We start from the raw sequence: 21,206 nt of genomic DNA, 5'->3' as shown, positions 1-21,206 counted from the left end.
ACACTAGTGAAGAAGGGATGTGAGAAATATGTTTTGAGATACTAGTGGTTCCATAAAGGCCTTCACAATGAATATAGAGTAAATGTTGAGATAAAAAGTGTGTCTCTCTCTCAAACCTGTTTCCTTCCACAGGACTTGATCACTTGGAGGAAAGGCCCTTTATATAGTAGTAACTGAAAAATATGTAAATATAATCACATCCAACAAACTTACATTGAATGACAGCAATTCACTTAAAAAGAGAGAACATTTCTTCCTCCATGGTTCTGGTCCTTTGATTGAAGGATCACAGATAGAGAAACAGTCTAAAATGGTCTAAACCTTTTGATCTTTGTCATTATTTAAAACCATTTCAAGGTTTTTGGGAGAAGCCCCAAATTGCTGATGGAGTTAATATACTGTTACCTGTCTATAGTCTCTCTTATGCAATGGACATAGATTAATACTATCAATATTTTACTGTAATCTTTATCAATAACTTTTATGGATTTTACTATTAAAGTATTTATACAAAATTAAGATGTGATTTTTCAAAAGCACAAGTGGCAGTTAAGACCAGATCTACTCCTATTTCCTTAAGAGGTGTTTTTTTTTTTTTTGTAGCAAAAAATGCTAGTTTAAAATCAGCAATATTATGAAATTATTTTGACTTACCAGATGAAATCAAGGTAGCTACAATGATTGCTCTGACTATGAGCATCTTCGTCTGTGTCACCAGAGTTGTGGTTTCAAGTGAAGGGTCTAAAATACTTTGCTTTCTATTTATGCATTCCAAAAGAGGTTGTGTCTAAGTTCCCAGCCAATCAAACATTACTGGAGAAATTTAAGAGGAATCCGTTCTCTTGGTTGAGAACTTAATCTGTAAAGCCAAATACCAGCCGGAACAGAACCTTCTCTTGGGGGCGTCCCGGCAGGGCAGATAATAAATATTGTGGAAACACCTAACCCTTTGGCAAAAGTAATTATGTGGTTTTGGAGACTGCAGTGCAATTAGCTTGTCTGGGGTATTTTTAACAACAATGGGTTTAAAAATAGAAAAGGGGAGAATTCAAGGACAAATTGCAGATATCTTTTTCTGCATTCCTCATAAGTCTGTAGCTAAATTCCTGATTTCAGAAAGATAATTGAGTGGAAGGTGGGAAGGAAATCCCAGGTAATCTGTAAAGCTACTTAGGCAGGCCTGAAGACAAACACACACCTCAGTTTTGGGAAGGAAATCCGCTAGTTGGACAATTATGTACTTCACAAGGTGACCACTGAGTAATCAACCTTATTTTGGAAAAGTTGTGGGCAAATAGAACCTTATTAGTGTTCCAGGAAATGTTCTTCCTTGTCTCAACAGAAAATGGGACACTTCCTGCTCAGTTACATAAGTCTATTTCATTATACATCCTAGATATGATACACCTTCGGAGTTAACATCAGGGAAAGCCACAGAGTTACAGTCTGGAGCATGGCTGAATGTAAAAACAGAAAAACCCTCTAATAATGTAGTGAAACCAAATTACATGAAATTCAAGAAATGGAGAATGCTGAAGCATGAATAAGGCAAACAGAAGTTATATTGGGGAAGGGGGGAATGTGATCTATTGCTGGTATCCAGAGGCTGAGAGTTAAATTTATAGTCTTGGCTCTTGCTCTGCCAGGTGTATGTCTTTAGGGAGTCATTACTTCCCATACGGCTGAGCTGTAAAATAAAAATGAAAAAATAGGTTACATATAATTTTATTATGAGATGTTCAGACCCGGTGGATGTACTCTTGACCCTCTTCCTTTCATTCCCCCTCTCTTTCCTTTCATAGTATCAAACTTCCTTCTGAAAAGCAATTGCCTATCCAACCTTGTTGACAAAACCTTAAGAGGAGGTTTAGATACAGGGGACTCAAACACAAATCCTTGTCCTCATAAAACTGGAGGGGGTTAGAATGAAATTAAATAGAACAATGGAAAGAAATAGTGTTAGTTTGTTTCAGAGTAGCAGCCGGGTTAGTCTGTATCCGCAAAAAGAAAAGGAGGACTTGTGGCACCTTAGAGATGAACAAATTTATTTGAGCATAAGCTTTCGTGAGCTACCGCTCACTTCATCGGATGCATGTAGTGGAAAATACAGTGGGGAGATTTTATATACACAGAGAACATGAAACATTCTTCTATACTTAGTGTCAACAAGGAAAAAAGAAGGGAAGAAAAGGGGAAAAAGCCAAGAAACCTGGAATGTTGAGAGATAATTTCCAATTTTATGAAAAACTGGATACTTTAAGAAAAGGGGCAATAGGATATGAAAGCATTGAGTGCTAAATAAAAAGGCAATTTTTTTCGCAAAAAAGGTTTTTAAGGAAAATTTTTGGCCATTTCTACTCTCAAGGCATGATTTAGTGCCAGGAATTCATATGTTGCAAAGGCTGATCCTTTTGAAAGTCCAAATACACAGACCACAAAGTATTTCAAACCATTAATAAATAAGATTGGGTGAATTACCTTTCCTTATAAAACAGAATGAATATTTTGTTCTTTTTTGTGAAGTTACTAAAAATCCTTTTCAAATCTTATTTTATTAACCTCAGTCATTGCACTTACGTAGCAAACAACAGTGGCGCGTTCGAGGTCCCCCGCATCTATGGTTAGTGTATGAACCAGAACAATAATTGCTCCTATACTGACATATCCCTCTGTGGTTTAAACACTCTCGATCGTAGAACAGAAACCACAGGTGCTCATCCATTTTACCTAAGAAATAATAGAGTTTTTAAAAATCTCATTAGAAATTGATACTATCATTTATTTTAGTAACCACAATCATAGTGACACTGCCATTAATCACTGGCACAAACTCATGGAAATGGCTAGTAAGGTCCCTCTGTCAAGGAAAGATTTTCTCCAGGACTGTTGGTTATCCTGACTCCCTTAGTTATTATCTAGCCAAGCTATGTATATTCTTTAATCTTTCCTCAAAAGCCAATCTTTTGATCCTCTTAATCATTTTATTACCACTTCAGTTTGCTGGCACTTTATTGGTATTGACTGCTCACAGCAGTATATGGAAATCTGGACGTGGTCTCAGTACCATACAGTAGTGGGGCAGATGAATGCATAGTGCCTTGCTAGAACAGAGGTCCCATCCATATGCCTCCAGAGGAGGGCACACCATTCCCTGCCCTCACCATCATTACGTGGCTAAATCTGCAATATTTTTAGGAGGGGAAGATTTCAGCTTGACCCAGCCGGTGACCAAGTGACATGCTGGGCTAAAGAACTGCTACTAGGCACGGTTCAAATCCACTTATGCTGGTTTTCCATAGCCTGGATGGGGTTTCCCCTGAGCTTAATTTTCTCCAGAGAACTTAGAACCATTGCAGAAGAAAAAACTGGAAAGCGTCCAGTGGAGGGTAACAAAAATGATTAGGGGACTGGAACTCATGACTTATGAGGAGAGGCTGAGGGAACTGGGATTGTTTAGTCTGCGGAAGAGAATAATGAGGGGGGATTTGATAGCTGCTTTCAACTACCTGAAAGGGGGTTCCAAAGAGGATGGATCTAGACTGTTCTCAGTGGTAGCAGATGACAGAACAAGGAGTAATGGTCTCAAGTTGCAGTGGGGGAGGTTTAGGTTGGATATTAGGAAGAACTTTTTCACTAGGAGGGTGGTGAAGCAATGGAATGTGTTACCTAGGGAGGTGGTGGAATCTCCTTCCTTTGACGTTTTTAAGATCAGGCTTGACAAAGCCCTGGCTGGGATGATTTAGTTGGGGATTGGTTCTGCTTTGAGCAGGGGGTTGGATTAGATGACCTCCTGAGGTCCCTTCCAACCTTGATATTCTATAATTCTAAGAACCAGGAAGAGGTGTTTCTCTGGTCCTCCTACTAATTTAGGGATGGAAATCCACCTAGTCAGATGATCCTTCTCATGGATATGGGTGGAGGGAAGGAGTCTCCTCAACACTTCCATGAAAGCACAAATTGGTGGAAGGAGGCAGCCAGCCCATTCCCCTCTCTCTCCTATGGAATCTGAGGGAAGAGAAGGGGATGTACCTCAGAAGAAAACTTCAGATAAGGGATGGGGGAACTTAGGGTTTGTCACAAGTCAGTTGAGGGCCACTTCACCTTGAATGTTTCCTTAGAATATGTGCTAACTATGTATGGTAAACTCTCTTCCATCCTGTAGCTAGCCTTGACACTAAGAACCTTTCTCAGAACTGGGGAAGAGCTCTATGTAGCTCAAAATCTTGTCTCTCTCACCAACAGAAGTTGGTCCAATGAAATATTATTTCACCTGCCTTGTCTTTCTAAGACTATTCTTATGCAGTCTCGATGTATTATAAATGTATACTTTGGAAAACTGATATCCATAAACTATAAAATAGCTTGTACTTACACGAAGTAGAGCAAGGCATGCAGCATTTTCTATTTTTATTAGGTCCGCACAGGCCAGAAAGCATTTCAGACCAGCATCTTTTTTGCCGATAGTCATAGCACTTCCCATGTTTTTTCTCACAGTTAACGTCAGCAGCACCTAGCAAGTACAAAAGACTTTGTTCAGAAATGTCACGGACATGTTACACTGGGGTATTACAGTGAAGTGATAAGGTATAACTGAATAGAAATAAGTGCTAATAAAATTCCTGAGGAGCTCCTCACTAACTATGTCTCTGGACTTGGCTGTGCATCTACGAAAGCTGAGCTGTGAGGATTTTCTCACTTGCTCTCTAAAATAAGTCATCTGGGTTGAAAATGCACATTCAGCTCTTCGTGAAATTCTAACAATAGTAAGTAACCTACTCTTTTTAAAAAAGAGAGAATAAAGGCTTAATTTAGAATGTCACTCACCCTCTGTGAAGACGAATGACTTGGTGGGGGGGGAGGGTTAGGGTTGGTCTGATTTCTAAAGTTGGAAATGTATAACCAATTGAAAACTTATTTCTTAGCATGATCAGTTGCCACTTACTAAGATTTTCGGTATAGCCTAGTTGTTCCCCTCTGCACCTAAATGATATCAGTAAGGAGCAGAGTGGACTACATTCTGCAGTGACCAGGAGGCTAAGTTGAGAGTCATGAGGGAACTGCTTGTTCCAGGCTGCTGCTGGGACAATTTGCATGGGATTCCAAATGTTTCATTGAGAAGCACATAGCAAAATCCCACAACTGCATATTTGGATCCCAGGCTCTGCAATGTGATCTGCCAGTTCAGAATCGTGCACCCATCCAGAGTCCTGTCCCACAAGGGACCCTGCAGGGGTGTAGGGGCCCAAACTAGACATTGTGAGATAGGTGAGTTAGTTGATATGTCTTTGTGAACACACAACCTTTGATTTGTAATCACAAATACAGCTGCCCTGCTAAACCAGCCTTCCAGAAATCTTTCCAACCAAACAGCAGCAACAGCAAAGGGGTGGTGTCATTTTCCCCCATTTCATTCACCTAAGATGTGAATTTCAGAACCTTGCTTATACCATGCTCAATAATGTTCACATTTACAGGCAATTTCTTCCTCCTTCCAACCACGAAAAGTAGGCAAAGAGAGGATTGTTAGGAAAGGAAATAGTTAATAGCCAGTTTTTCCCCTAGCAAATGAAAAAGTAAGATACAGGAATACCATTCATGAAATTGTATTCTATTCAGGACAAGCGAGAGACACTTGTTTGTCAAGAGAGTGCAAAAATGTTTTCCCTACATTTCCCCTATACCTCTCGAACTAACTGTCTATTGCTGAAAATATTGATAATCTCTTAACTGATTTTTACTGGTGTAATACTCCTCCACTATTGTATTTTAAAATCTAGTTTACTGTAGCATTTTACAACAATAAACTTCTATAGAATGTACAGTTAAATATAATCTCAATTATAATAATATTTAATACCTAGCTCTTATATAGCATCTTTTATCCATAGATATCAATTCAGTTGGGTCAGTTTAAATTCATCTACACAAGTTGACTTTGTTAAAGACTTACCAACTGAAATCAAGGCAAAGACAAAAATCAGTGAAATCATTCTGTACGCTTCACCACGATTCTGTGTTCACGCAACGGTACTGGACTTTCTTCTCATCCTGCTACTTATGAATGCTAGTGAAGGCCACCCTGGCTTCCAAGCCAATCCAAATTCATATACTTTCAATTCAGTGTAAAGGAGGCAGTCTTATTATGTGAGCTAATCTGGAGATGAAAATCCCATCCCAGTGTGTATTGCTCCAATACAAAACATCTGAGCAGATGGGGATTTCTACTTGAGAGATATCCAAAACCAGGATTTTCTCCTAATTCTCAACAAACTCATGCACAATAAACAATTTAGCTATGTTTGAATATAAAATATTGCTGTGCCACAGAGGACTTTAGGTGAATGGGCCTTTGAAACTTGTTTCTATTGTTTCTTAGAAATTAATATGTCAGTGAAGGGTTCTCTGGAAACCTGGATTAACAGGTATGATGCTACTCCTGTCACAGACACTTGACTAAATCCTGCTTTCTTTACTGAGAGGAAAACAGAGTTCAGTGGGAATAATTGCTGAGTAAGGACTACAAGATTTGCCCCCTTTGTATCTTCTCTGTTTTTCAACTAGTTTTGTTCTGATTTCTCATGAAATTAGTTGAACGGGTTAAACTTGCTAAAACTAAATTATTTGCTGAATGTCTTATGCTATCCTCTTGAACCAAGATAAGAGATGAATGCTTATTGGCTGCTTTTTTGAGCAGGAGCGGCAAGGATACAATCTCTTCCTTGTTCACGGTCTGTATCTTCTGTTATAATTTGTTTCACATGAATGTACAAAGGAACACTGAGTACAAATGTAAGTATCTGCTCCATTGTCCGAGACCTAGAAAAGTATTCTGATGACCCAAGGGAATTCTTTATTAATGGTTTACATTCATATTTCCCATCAGTCCTAAACATAGCTGGTTTTCCTTGCTGAGTAGCTCATAGCAGAAAGAATTGGAGCAATATTGCATTTATCATGAGTGTGAAAGAGTCAAAGCCAGAGATGGGCAGACTGAAACAAAAGCAAATTTAGACCTTGTTATCTTCCATAATTGAAGAGCCAGTAAGTAAGAGTGTGTGGAAGACTGGAGATACTGAAGCCAGAAACCTGAATGTTTTGTCTCAGAATAACACAGCTAACATTCAGAGCTGGTAAGATTAATACAGGTAGAAGAGTAAGCGTCGGGGAAACTATTCCAGAACACTATGGAGGAAATCCTAACCCCACTGAAGTCAATATCCGTTTTGCTATTGATTTCATTAGAGCCAGTATTTCACCCTAAAAGAACTTTTAAAGAAACTCCCGAGAGAAGTAAAAGATGGTTCACCCACACCTTAGAAGACAGCTTGGGCTTTACTATGGCACATCATAGAAAACCCTATAATATCTCAGCACTCAACACCCAATGCATGTGCCCTCCCAACACCCCTGTAAGATAGGGGTATCATTATTCTCATGGTGAAACTGAGGCACAGGGAGCCACATTTACAAAGGTATTTAGGCACCTAAAGATGCAGCAAGGTGGAGAGCAGCATTAATAAATGTGCATAAGTGAGTTTGGTGCATACCTCCCATTGACTTTCAACAGAAATTAGGCACCTAATCGGCTTAGGAGTTTTGTAAAACCCACTAGGGCTAGATCCACAGAGGGGATGTAGGTAGAGCATTGCAATGCCTAACTTTAACACCCTGCTCCTGTGATTCTACAGCTGTGGGTTAGGATCCCAGGCTTCCTAACCACTGGGCTATGGGATATCCTGGGGTAGGTCTCTTGACGATATTCCACTTTGTATACGATACTTACATCTTCAGTGGGCTAGAGGGTGAGTGAGAGAGACTGTGTAGCCTGGTAGTTAGGGCATTTACGTGGGAAGGTGGGAGACCCAAGTTATGGTCCCTACTCTGATGAATATTCAGGTATTTTATACAACAAAGTGGAACAGCTTCAACAGGAGAGATTGAGAAAGAGCCTCCCCATGATATACCATAGCTCAATGGTCAGGACATCCACCATGATGGTGGGAGACCTAGGATCAAGTCCCTGTTCCAACTCGGGTAGAGTGGGGATTTGACCTTGGACCTCCTTCATCCTGGGTAAATGTTCTCACCACTGGGCTCTCGGATATAACAGGGGTAGCACTACCTTCTCCTCCTCCAACTGTGTTTTGTGTGTGCCCTAATCAGTTAAATGTGCTCTAAGGCAGCTTCTCAGTGTGCCCGTTGAATTGGGTTCCAAAGGTGAATTAGGCAGGTGAACACCAAGTTTGTGAATCCCACCAGAGCTTGGGCACTGAGCAGCTAAGCGGCAATGTAGGTGCTAGGGACTTTAGGTGCTTAGAGGGGAGGTGACAGCTGGGCAGGGGTTTCAAGAATGTTAATTTTGGATTTGGATAGCTAAAATGGCCATTAGGCACTTAAATCCATTTGTGGATCTAGCTCTGTGAGGTGTTTTTTTTTTTTTTTTTTTTTTTGTAGGAGTGGTGGGTGAAATTCTGTGGCCTGCGTTATGCAGGAGGTCAGACTAGATGATCATAATGGTCCCTTCTGACCTAAATATCTATGAATCTACATGCCTATTTAGGCATCGAAATACCTTTGTAAATCTGCCCCAGAGAGATTAAGGGATTTGCCCAAAGTCTCCAAGAGAAGTGTGTAGCAGAGCTAAGAACAAGACTCAGATTGCCTGAGTCCCAGTTCAGTACCTTACCCATAAGACCCTTCCTTCTTCCTACCTTACAGAAGTTATCCCCATTACCTGAAGCTGAGGAGGACACATATTGAGGTGATCTACCTGACCAGTTATCCTCATTTCACCCATCTCCCATTGTATTCCATCTGGTAAGAACAAAGAATTTAATCAGGGACTAGAGATGCTGAGTATCTGTAAAGTGCATTCCATCATATTCATCTTTTACTAGGAATAAAGATTTACGCTGGTCATCTTTCTTTAGGAACCAGAATTGACTTAGTAATGTATTAAACAGTGGAGGCAAATGACATCTGAAGGGGAGTTAGTGACCTAGATAAAGGTACACCCAGAGCCAATTGATAGCAGTGAGTGAAATGACAATGTGTCTTAATTCCAAACAGAGTAGGCAGTGTCCTCCAGCTGTTCTAAAGGTAACTGATTCAGAATGTAACCGGGGCCCTATATCCACCCCTTTTATTTCTTCAGCGTGACAGGTTCAAAGAGGTGCATGGTTACTGATATCTCTTCCTTGCCAAGTGTTTTCTGGCTCTTTTGCGGTTAGCACTATACAACAAATTACTAAGTGCATTTGTGGTGTGGGGTGGGTGGAAGAAAACCAAATGAATGGAAAAACAGAAAAACGGGCCCTTATAACACGTTCCAAGCAAATAATTTTTCACAGTGTTTCTATATCTGAATGTGTGCATCAATTTTAGGATTTTGTTCAGGGATAGGTAGGATGGGAGGAGTCGGGGAGTGAGAATCCGCTACATGCAGTAAGAAGTCAGCACAGAAAGGGAAATATTTAAGGAGATGTCTGCCTATTTTCATATGTTTTTGGACCAGATTTTCAAAAGCACATACCTGGCTTACATATTTGATAGCTGGCGGGTGTCCCATTGACTTGAATGTAGTAACACTGGCTTTACGCTAGTGTAAGTGAAATATGAATCTGGCACCACATTGTCTCTTGATCCTTCGAGGTGGTCAGAACTCTGGCAGTTAAATTCCGCAGTGAATAGAAATGGTAGTGCAAGCTGCACATTGGGTGTTTGTGAGTCAGAAAATGAATATAGGAGCTTTGATGGACTCAGTTTCATTTCAGAGTCAAGCCAGGGTAGACTGTGTAAATGTAAAGATGTCGGATATACATGACAAAGTGGGTATTCACCCACGAAAGCTTATGCTCCAATATAACTGTTAGTCTATAAGGTGCCACAGGACTCTTTGCCGCTTTTCAAACTTGTGTTCACAAGGAAACTATTTTTTTTAACATTAAAATGTCTTCCTGAAACATAGCAAATATTCTGTGTAATCAGCACCAAAGGTGAACGATGCGAATCAAACCAAATTTGTCTGAGTCTAATTTTAAAGAGAACCCTTGTTGCAAAGATCTGTGGAAAATTGTTTGGAAACACTCAGCCCTGCACATAGGGGTTTTGTAGGTTTCGCTATGCCTTGTTGCAGTTTGGCGAGAGAAGTAATGATGCTTAAGACCTGCTGCACACTGCTGGATATTTTACTTGCAATCATAAAAACATACCTGTCTCTCTAGCACTCCAATTCTAGTGGCAGCGGCTTTTTCAGCTGAAGAGAACGTACCTTTGGAATCATAAACTCTGTCCATCAAAGTTCAAGCCTCCTTACCTTTAGTGCACATAATTCACGGTGCATTTATTTTATCTAGCTTTTACTAATACACAGAGTACAGTCACAATGTCCTAAATGTGCTGTCAGACATACCATCAATTAAATAATCGGATTATGATAGCAGGGGAGCTTTTTCCACTTTTAACAGAACTTTTCAGTTGAGGAGGGAGATTTAACAGAACCCATCTATTTTATGATGGTATGTCAAGAGGTCCTAAAGAGGTCCTGATGGGATGGATTGCACCCTCAGCGAGTTCGTGGGTGACACTAAGCTAAGGGGAGAGGTAGATATGCTGGAGGGTAGGGATAGGGTCCAGAGTGACCTAGACAAATTGGAGGATTGGGCTAAAAGAAATCTGATGAGGTTCAACAAGGACAAGTGCATAGTCCTGCACTTAGGACGGAAGAATCCCATGCACTATTACAGGCTGGTGACCTACTGGCTAAATGGCAGTTCTGCGGAAAAGGACCTGGGGATTACAGTGGACGAGAAGTTGGATATGAGTCAACAGTGTGCCCTTGTTGCCAAGAAAGCTAACCCCATATTGGGCTGCATTAGTAGGAGCATAGCCAGCAGATTGAGGGAAGTGATTATTCCCCTCTATTCAGCACTGGTGAGGCCACATCTAGAGTATTGCGTCCAGTTTCGGGGCCCCAACTACACAAAGGATGTGGACAAATTGGAGAGAGTCCAGTGGAGGGCAACAAAAACGATTAGGGGGCTGGGGCACATGCCTTCTGAGGAGAGGCTGAGGGAACTGGGCTTATTTAGTCTGCAGAAGAGAAGAGTGAGGTGGTATTTGATAGCAGCCTTCAACTACCTGAAGGGAGGTTCCAAAGAGGATGGAGCTAAGCTGTTCTCAGTGGTGGCAGATGACAGAATAAGGAGCAATGGTCTCAAGTTGCAGCGGGGGAGTTCTTGGTTGGCTATTAGGAAAAACTATTTCACTAGGAGGATGGTGAAGCCCTGGAATGGGTTACCTAGGGAGGTGGTGGAATCTCCATCCTTCGAGGTTTTTAAGGCCCAGCTTGACAAAGCCCTGGCTGAGATGGTTTGGTTGGGATTGGTCCTACTTTGAGCAGGGGGTTGGACTAGATGACCTCCTGAGATCTCGTCCAACCCTTATGACGAGGGGAATGATGAAGGAATACATCGGTAACCCCCAGTTCAGCCTATAGAGCAAGCATATACCTTTGGAATAGTGGCCCACTTGGCTAGACAATTGAACCTGGAGACAAGAGGTTTGTGTGCATCCTTTGCAGTGATCCAGAAAATAGGAATGGAAACTGCATCACCCTCTTTGCCCTGCCGATGTTCTCCCCAAGCAGGGCTGAGGCACATTGTGAGAGATGCTTGCAGTGCCACGGTCAGGCTGTGTCAGTTTTGTGGATCCATCTCCTTTCCCAAGCACTGAAGGCATGACCCAAAATCCAGATTCAGGGAGCTCAGCACTTCAGAACATTAAATCCTTCACTTAGGAGCTAAACCTTAGGCTCCTGTTTTTGAAACGCTGAGCGTATGTCTACATTGCAGCTAGACACCTGCGGCTGGTCTGTGCCAGCTCCCTTCTTGCAAGGTCCTAGAGCCCGGGCCTGAGCCCAAACATCCATGCTGCAATTAAACAGCCCCTGAGCCCGAACCCTGTGAGCCTGAGCCAGCTGGCACAGGTTAGCCAGGGGTTTTTAATCGTAGTATAGACAGAGTCAAGGGCTTATTCCAAAGCCCATTGAAGTCCATAGAAAATTGACTTCAATGATCTTTGGCTCGGGTCCTAACTCCACATACAAAATGGAAGCCAAATAAATATGATCTGATTAATAACAAATTAGTCAAAAGGTGGCTTAGTTTGTTAATAATGAGACCATTGCTTCACAGAATGCAAATTAAGAACTAGTTTCTCTGTGTGAGGGAGGAAGCACCGGATGATGAGCTAATACAGAAGCTGATTGAACATTTTGAAAAATGTGAGTAACTTCCTTATGAGTTAAAAGCTGCTCAGGTGGAAAAAGAAAACTAGATTGGCGCCACTAAGTACAAAAGCAGAGACACTGGAGATGGAAAATACCTGTGAAGTCTCCAGCCCATCTCTCTTCCAGTGCAGAATTACACCCTACAGTGCATTTCTTCCTGTCTTCCTTGAAAAGTCCCAAGAGAGGGGTTTTTTGCCACTTACTATGGGAGAATATTCCACATCACAATACATTTCACAGTAAGAAAACTTACTGGTATTCAACCTTCTTAATTTTGTCCTGTACTCTTAGCTATATCCTATGTGTAACGCAAACTAATCTCCTGTTAAATATTTGGAACTGCTTTCATATTCCACCATAGCCCCCTTGTCATCCCCTTGTCATGCTATAACAAATTGAGCTTTGTACTCAGAAACCAAGTCCCTCATCTTCTAATCTGAATACTTATTCTTTGATATCCTTCCAGTTTGTCTCTCCTTTCGGGCAATGTGGTGTGCACAATATTCCAGATGCGGTCACATCAGACTCGGGGAGCAAAAGGAATTATTCCAAGGGGAAGATTCCAAACATCCATTATTTTCTCATTATTTATTATTGTTCCCTGCTAGTCACCCTCATTCATTAAAAGATGGAAAGCTAATGTGGACTAAATATTTTTTGTGTGTGCTCAATGGAATGTAAATGTAATGAGAGGTGTATAGAATAGGCGCAGAAGTTAGCATTCATAGCCAAATTTAAGAAGTTGCTTCCAAACTTTTGTTGATTCATTGGCCTATTCTGTTGTTGGTGAACTTCACCCCTGTGCAGCGAGCCAGCACAAAGCCCATGTACCATTTAAGTCTCACTTAAGCTTTATTTTGTTCCAGCCCATCTGCAAGGGGTGAAGTTCACCAACAACAGAATGCCTGGGTTGATGCATCTGTTCTTTTCTCTTTTATACAGAAATGATGACTTCCAATTTTTAAAAAGAAATCGTAGAAACCCCACAAACAAACCAACACACAAAGCCAGGATGAACCCCCTGATTAAAGGCTTAGAAAATCTCCAGCCTCCTGATACAGTCACTTGGGGAGGTATTGGCAGCTTAGAGTCCAGACCATGTTGGGGCTGCGCTGCCCCAGGAGCAGAGATGGGACTAATTCTGAGTTAGATTTGAAGTTCAGTCCCTGCTTCCTCCTTATTCCACGAAGGATGTGAACTGAGTTGTAAGCCTTTTTCCGGGCACACCTTAATTCCCCTTTATGCCAGCTCAGCTGGGGAAGGAGAGTGAATGTACAGCCAAGATTCCATCCACTCCCACCAACCTACACAGGAGAGAGAGTACAAGCCTGGAGACAGCTGCTTTCCTTCTGCACATGGACCAGCAACGTGGGTAGCCAATGCAGAGAACAGGGTATGTCATCTCACTGCCCTGTGTGGGTACACTAGGTAGCTCACAGCTTAGGCTTTGGCAAATTAAATGCCGCAACAGTTCTGCAAATCAAACCAACCAAAAATCAAACCATACACTTAAAAAAATATCAAGCCATTGACAATACTTCCGTTAATATGCTGAAGAGGCTGGCGGAGAAGCAAAAAGCCTCAAGTGCATCCCCAATATGCAAACCTGGAGGTGGAGTTCAAACCTCTAGTCAATTTAAGGAGCCCCAGTTTAGTGTGCCAGGTTGTTTCATCTCCTTCAGAAATTGGAGATGTCTGGGAAAAACCTGGCTGGAAATAGTCAAATCCTTTCATCAGATTCCTGAGAACCACACCAGGATCTGGAAAGGGCAGACGCCTGCTGTGAAGTCAGAGGGATACTTTTTTTTTAAAATAGACAATTTAATACAGTGTCCGGGTCAGATTTTGAAACCGAGGAGGGTGATGGGTCATTGGTGGTGGGATGGAGAGTGAGCCCACCCTGCACTCACCCGGCAGCGGCTACTGTCCCGCAGGGCTGGGCCTGGATCCCCACAGTGGGCATTGCAACCTGGCACTTGAGGTTGAAGCACCATTCGGGCCTGGCCTGTCCGCCTTTCAGTCATGATGGAGGAGCACCGGGCCAAATCTGAGTGAGTGGTGATGGATCATGGTGAATGGGGTTGCGTTGCCTGGAGCAGGGATCCGGGCCCAGTCCCATGGGACAGGACAGGAGCCACTGCTGCTTGGGGAAATTGGGCCAGGCTTGCTCTTCAGCCCCATATGAAAATTATGAAAAAGTGCCACATATGGCCTAAAGCTCACAGGGGTACTCCATCTCCCATCAAAATAGGTACCGCCTCTCGGGGATGTGGAGTACCTACGCCGACGGGAGACGCTCTCCTGTCAGCCTAGGAAGCATGTGCACTAAGTGCTACACCAGTGCAGCTGCACCACTGTATGTGTAGACAAGACCTAGCGGTTTAAGTAGAGACATTCCAGATCCTGCAACCCTTACTCATCTCAGTAGTACCGTCAATACTGAGGACTGAGGCTTTTAAATGTGACATTTAAATAATATATTAAAATGTCTTCCTGTTACGAAACTTGTAAAAAGAACAACATTTTCTTGGTTAAATTGAAAACAGACATTTTGGAAGTATTTTTTCTATATTTCTGTTTGCAGTGTTGTAGCTGCCTATGTCCCAGGATAGAGAAAGAAGGCAGATGAGGTAATATCTTTTGTTGGAACAGCTTCCAATTAAAAAAAATTACCTCACCCACTTTTGTGTGTCTGTTTTTTCTGGAATGAATTATAGTTACTACCTGTTACACTGCTCCCAATTATATTTGATTGGTCAGTTTTTATGAAATATGCAACATTACTTTTTAAATATTATTGATCTCATCTGCAATTGGGAAGCTTTATACTATTTTAAGTGTATGTTAAGTTTTCATCCACACTGTAAATGTACCATATATTAAAGTGCAACACACACCGATAGAAAATTATTTTGTGGGGAGAATATGAATGGTGCTAGCCCGGGAATCTAAATAATTATTTGCAGTATGGGCCAGCAGAGGGAGCATTAGTTTTTGTTTGTGCACAATCCTTCATTGATACTAGAACTCAATTGTTTTCATTCTTCTAAGTTTTCTTTAGAGAGCAAAAGGGATTACAGTTGTCTCTAGCTATTAAAAACTTGATAGGAAAGTAATGTACATATGGGAACAAACTTTCCTGTTTAGTTTGAGATACGATATTATGTACAATAATATTCTTATAGTTTTCCTCCAACACAACCATAAAACTGGGGGGGGGGGAGGAGTGGGTCTGGAACAATGGGAGGCAGGGAACGAGTGAGGGGGAAAGTCCAGAACAGAGAGAGGCAGGAGGTGTGTGTCGGGGGGCGGGGGGAGCGCAGGTCTGGAGCAGTTGGAGGCAGGGAAGGTGTGGAGGGGAGTCTGGAGCATTGGGAGGCAGAGGAGGTATGGGAAGATCTAAAACAGTGGGAGGCAGAGGAGGCATGGGGGGGGTCTGGAGCAGTGGGAGACAGAGGAGGCATGGGGGGGGTCTGGAGCAGTGGGAGGCAGAGGAGGCATGGGGGGGTCTGGAGCAGTTGGAGGCGAGAGGAATGTGTGGGGGGGTCTGGAGCAGTGGGAGGCAGGGGAGTCGTGGAGGGGGAGTCTGGAGCAGTTGGGGGCAGGGGAGGCGTAGAAGGGGGGTCTGGAGCAGTGGGGGGTTTGGGAAGGTCTAGAGCAGTGGGAGGCAGAGGAGGCATGGGGGGGTCTGGAGCAGTGGGAGGCAGAGGAGGCATGGGGGGGGTCTGGAGCAGTTGGAGGCGAGAGGAATGTGTGGGGGGGTCTGGAGCAGTGGGAGGCAGGGGAGTCGTGGAGGGGGAGTCTGGAGCAGTTGGGGGCAGGGGAGGCGTAGAAGGGGGGGTCTGGAGCAGTGGGGGGTTTGGGAAGGTCTAGAGCAATGGGAGGCAGAGGAGGCATGGGGGGGTCTGGAGCAGTTGGAGGTGAGAGGAATGTGTGGGGGGGTCTGGAGCAGTGGGAGGCAGGGGAGTCGTGGAGGGGGAGTCTGGAGCAGTTGGGGGCAGGGGAGGCGTAGAAGGGGGGTCTGGAGCAGTGGGGGGTTTGGGAAGGTCTAGAGCAATGGGAGGCAGAGGAGGCTTGGAGGGGGATGTGGATGATTGGGAGGTCGGGGAAATGTGTGTGTCTGTGTTTGAAAATGCACAGTCATCTCTTTGTGTGTGATGATTGCAACAGCAATATGTGCTGTGCTTTAAAAAAAAGTCTGTGTGCTGTGTAACCGGTCTCAGGTGAGGGTGAGCCACTTTAGATATTGGGTTTTTTTTCTCTTTTTGGGCTGGTGCCATTCAACAATGAGAAACTTTTAACGACTTGAAAAATTATTTCTCTGCATGCTGAGTGGCCATGTGCTATTTTTTACAAATATAGAGTTTAGGTGTTCCCCAGCTCTCCTACATAATATCAATAAGGAGCAGAGTGAACTGCACTGGGCAGTGAGTAGGAGGTCAAGCTGAGAGTCATGAGGGAACTGCTTGTTCCAGGCTGCTTCTGGGACAATTTGCCTGAGCTATATTTCAAGTATTTCATTGAGAAACACATAGCAAAATCCTCCAACTGCATATTTGGATCCCAGTCTGCCAGTTCAGAGCCCTGTGCCCCTGCAGAGTCCAGTCCCAAAAGGACCCCCAGAGGTGCAGGGGGCCAGTCTAGACATTGCTAGCTTGGTGAGTTAGCTGATATCTCTTTGTGAACTCACAGCCTTTGCTTTGTAATCACAAATACAGCTGCCCTGCTAACCCAGCCTTCCAGAAACCTTTCCTACCAAACAGCAGCACCAGCAAAGGGGTGGTGTCATTCTCCCCCATCTCATTTACTCATGTGAATTTCAGAACTTTGATGTCTGCAGTAGGAGTTTACAAGGAGATTTTGCATCTATGCAAAAACATACTTTATTTTCCCCCTTCAGTGAAGACATGGCTTAAGAGTTTGTCTAGACTACAGTTTTTGGTTGTGTTGTAACTCTGGTTAATAGGTCATGTAAATTAACCCCGGTTAATTGGTAATCAGTTAATTTAAATTATGACATGAGCAAAAAGTATAACCTAGGCAAATCCACAAGCAACTCAACAGGGGTGCAAGCAGCCCAAGGGCAATTTATATAAAGCAAGCTCCTCCCACATCCCACCTGACTCGCCTCCCACCCCCAACAAGATGTAGAGTCCCAAAACTTCCAGCAGTAAACACAGGGCTCTGTAGAGGCCCTAGGGCTGTGGCAGGAACAGTGTTACAGTGCTGTAATTATGTGTCCGATTCTCTTCTGCCATGTACCATTTAAAGCTATATACACCTATGCAAAGTGGGCCTATAGCACTTCACGGCCCAATCAGAATGGCAGCCTTTACAGCAATTTAAAATTTACATAATATTAAAAACATTAAATAGTGTCAAGGCTTCAAACCAGGATATGGTTTAAGATTTTTCCCCCCCTAGGATGCAATTACACTTGCTTTTGCTGGCATTCATGCTCACAGCTGCTTCAATAAGAGTAGGATTATCTCAGCTGACATGCCATAGGAGTATATTGTGCTGGGATGTGTTTAACAAAATCTAAGGTTCATTTAAACATGGAGGCTGAGATTTTCAAAGCCGGTCAGGGGAATTAGTCACTCAACTCCCATTAACTTCAATGGGAGCTGTGTAGCCCAATCGCATAATAGTCTTTGAAAATCTCAGCCTTACTAAATAGGAGGAGAAGAGCACATTGCTGAGACTCAACTTGGTCCTGAAGAAAAAAACCCCAAAACAGTGAAGACTTAGGCCACAATCCACAAAGGTACTTAAGCACTTAAATCCCAGTTTTAGGCAACACTGTGATCTACAAAATCCTTTCTCAGCGGCCACCTAACCATTTAGGTGACTATACTCGGCACCTGTACTTCTGTAGGAAAAGTTCCCTAGACGCCGAAGTTTCTGCCTGTGAAGATGTGCACTGCTGCTTCACTCCAGATGCCGAAGCCCTAGCGTGATCCCCGAATCAAGGGAAGATAAGCCTTCCCCCGCCTATTGCCTGCAGGGCCCGATCCAGTAAGCAGGCGCCGAGGTTTCTGACTCTGAGGCTGTTAGAATTTTAGGATTAGCTAACACAAAGGTTGAATGATCATTTGGAAAAGCGTGGAGAAAATATCGGAATCTTTCCTGTGGGTTAAAACTGGTTCAGATGGAAAAGGGAAAACAAACTGGAGCCTATGAGTATAAAATCAAAGAAGTTAGTGATGGAAGGTGCCTATTAGGTTTGCCACCCCATTTCCATTCCAGTGCAAGATTATACCATGCAGTGCATTTCATCCTGTCTTCCTTATAAAGTCCCAAGAGACGGGGCTTCTGTCACTTGCCTTGAGAGACTATTCCATAATACATCTCACAATTTTGAAAACTGTTCCTGGTACTTAGTTTTATCCCGTACTCCTAGCTATACCCCATGTGCAACACTAAATAATCAGTTTCCCTTAAAATATTTGTAAGAATATTTGCTTTCATATTCCATCACTGCCCCTTTGTCATCACGTAGCCCCACACTGCCCCAGATGCAGAGCAGACTGAATTCTGGCTGAGTCCTTGCTTCCCCCTTCTCTTCCTATAGGAAGCAAACTGTGCAAGCTCTTTACTGGCACCACTTAGTTCCCCCTCAGCTCAACTTGCTGAGCAGAGCAAGCACTGGGGGGAGGAGTGGATATGTAGAGTGAAGATTATCATAGAATCATAAACTTCACAGTCAGAAGGGACCATTATGATCATCTCGTCTGACCTCCTGCACAACGCAGGCCACGGGATCTCACCCACCAACTCCTGTAACAAACCCCTAACCTATGTCTGAGCCACTGAAGTCCTCAAATCTTGGTTTAAAGACTTCAAGGTGCAGAGAATCCTCCAGCAAGTGACCCATGGCCCACACTGCAGAGGAAGGCAAAAAACCCACAGGGCCTCTGCCAATCTGCCCTGGGGGAAAATTCCTTCCCGACCCCAAATATGGCGATCAGCTAAACCCTGAGCATGTGGGCAAGACTCACCAGCCAGACACCCAGGAAAGAATTCTCTGTAGTAACTCAGATCCCACCCTATCTAACATCCCATCACAGGCCATTGGGCATATCTACCGCTAATAGTCGAAGATCAATTAATTGCCAAAATTAGGCTATCCCATCATATCATCTCCTCCATAAACTTATCAAGCTTTGTCTCGAAGCCAGATATGTCGTTTGCCCCCATTGCTTCCCTTGGAAGGCTGTTCCAGAACTTCACTCCTCTGATGGTTAGAAACCTTCATCTAATTTCAAGTCTAAACTTCCTGATGGCCAGTTTATATCCATTTGTTGTTCTGTAGATTCTACCCACTTCTGGAGGGAGGAAGGAAAAGCCTGGAGGCAGCTTCTCTTCTCCCTGCACATGGACTGCAATGGAGGTAAGCCAGTGCAGAGAACTAGGGATGTATCTTATACCCCCTCCTCCCCTCTGACTTAAGGTAGATTTAGGCAGCTCACAGCTGAGCCCTCATGAATGAAATTCTGTAATAGTTCTGCAAAACAAACCAACCAAATATCAAAATTGTAACAAACAATTGTAACAAACAATCATGCAACTGACACTTTACATTAATATCCTGGAGAGGCTTCTGGAGAAGCCCATGTGCATCCTGAATAGGCAAACCCAGGGGAGGCGATCAAACTTCTTGTCAGTTTATGAAGCTATGATTTAGCCAACCTTTGGAGGGGATGAGAGATAGTGTCACTGAAATCGTGGCTGGGGTCAGTCAAATCCTTTCATCAGACTCCTGAGAAACATACCAGGATCTGGAAAGGGCACTATTATGCCTGCTGCAAAGTCAGTGAGATGTTTTGTGTGGTTTTGGTCTATGATTCTATGTGGTACTAAATCACACAATTTGCTAGACAGTTCCTCACATGGAGACTGAAAAGCACTGTGTAACATTGCCCTCTGCAGGAGAGTGGCTACAAATACAGCACTTCCTTCTGAGCTAAACTGCAGCAGCTTCCTCCTTAGCGTTTTTGGATTCTGTTTTAGGACTGACTGACTGATTGAGAGTCTTCATATTTAATTCCACTCCTGCTTCTTCATGTCTTCCATATATGGATGGCTGACTGCAATGCATGCATGTCCTTAGCTCCTGATGCCTCAGATTACATCTTCGCTACCCTACTTGATCTCTGGTTAAGTGAATCATAATGCAAAACCTGTGGCTCTCAGGATATAAAAATACCTACCTCTTACGTACAGTTTTCATCAGTAAATCTCATAGCACGTTAAAAGAAGGTCAGCATTATTATTCCTATTTTACAGATGGGGAAACTGAGGCACAGGGACAGTGACATGACTTCCCCAATATCACTCAGGGGGCCAGTGGCAGAGCTGCAAATAGAACCCAGGTCTCCTGAGCTCCAGTCCAGTGTGCTATCTAGTAGGCTCAGGATAGCCTCCCCCATATCTGTCCACTTGTACAGTCAGGGACCAGCACTGGACACTGTCTAGCTGCTCCTACGTCATATGGCCATTGTTTCTCCTATCTCTGGCTCCTCATGCGCAAGTCCTCTGATGGAGTCTGAATGGTGCAGACTGGGAGCTATTAGCTGCGTGTTGCAGAATAAGTCACTCCTTCTTCTCGACAGGCTATGCTCATTTTCAGACACGAGGAGCTAACCATCTATTGCTAGAGTAGGAGGTCTGCAGGTAGTGGTGGAAGCAATGTAGTGCCTACTTGCCTTTCTTCTCTTACTGGCCCATTCATCCCACTTTCTGTACTTCTCTCTCTGCCATGCAGCATGTGGATTGTTGGTGAGACCCTGTGAATTCTGCAATGCCAAGGCCACCGAGTTCCTGCAGAATTGTGCTCCAGACTTAGCTTTCATTTAGAAAAAAATGTTTCTACCCCTTAGAGGTTGCAAAGAAACCCCTTGAAAATGCGAGCTGA

At 43.3% G+C, this 21,206-nt stretch overlaps 1 protein-coding gene across 1 annotated transcript in view; it reads right to left on the bottom strand.

The window, feature by feature from the left end:
- The window catches only part of LECT2 (leukocyte cell derived chemotaxin 2), a 62,548-nt gene that overhangs the window by 33,173 nt on the left and 8,169 nt on the right, over positions 1-21,206 (bottom strand). The window contains exons 2-4 of the mRNA XM_075131948.1: positions 4,373-4,510; positions 2,578-2,727; positions 655-1,687 (exon numbers count right to left, since the gene is read on the bottom strand). Coding sequence (XP_074988049.1) covers positions 655-700 — 46 coding nt within the window. The 5' untranslated portion in view covers positions 701-1,687; positions 2,578-2,727; positions 4,373-4,510. The remainder of the gene's footprint in view (positions 1-654; positions 1,688-2,577; positions 2,728-4,372; positions 4,511-21,206) is intronic.

Source organism: Caretta caretta, chromosome 8, assembly GCF_965140235.1.
Source record: "Caretta caretta isolate rCarCar2 chromosome 8, rCarCar1.hap1, whole genome shotgun sequence".
NCBI classification, from domain to species: domain Eukaryota; kingdom Metazoa; phylum Chordata; order Testudines; family Cheloniidae; genus Caretta; species Caretta caretta.
The sequence above is the reverse complement of the archived record's forward strand: the minus strand, read 5'-3'. Positions and strand labels throughout refer to the sequence as shown.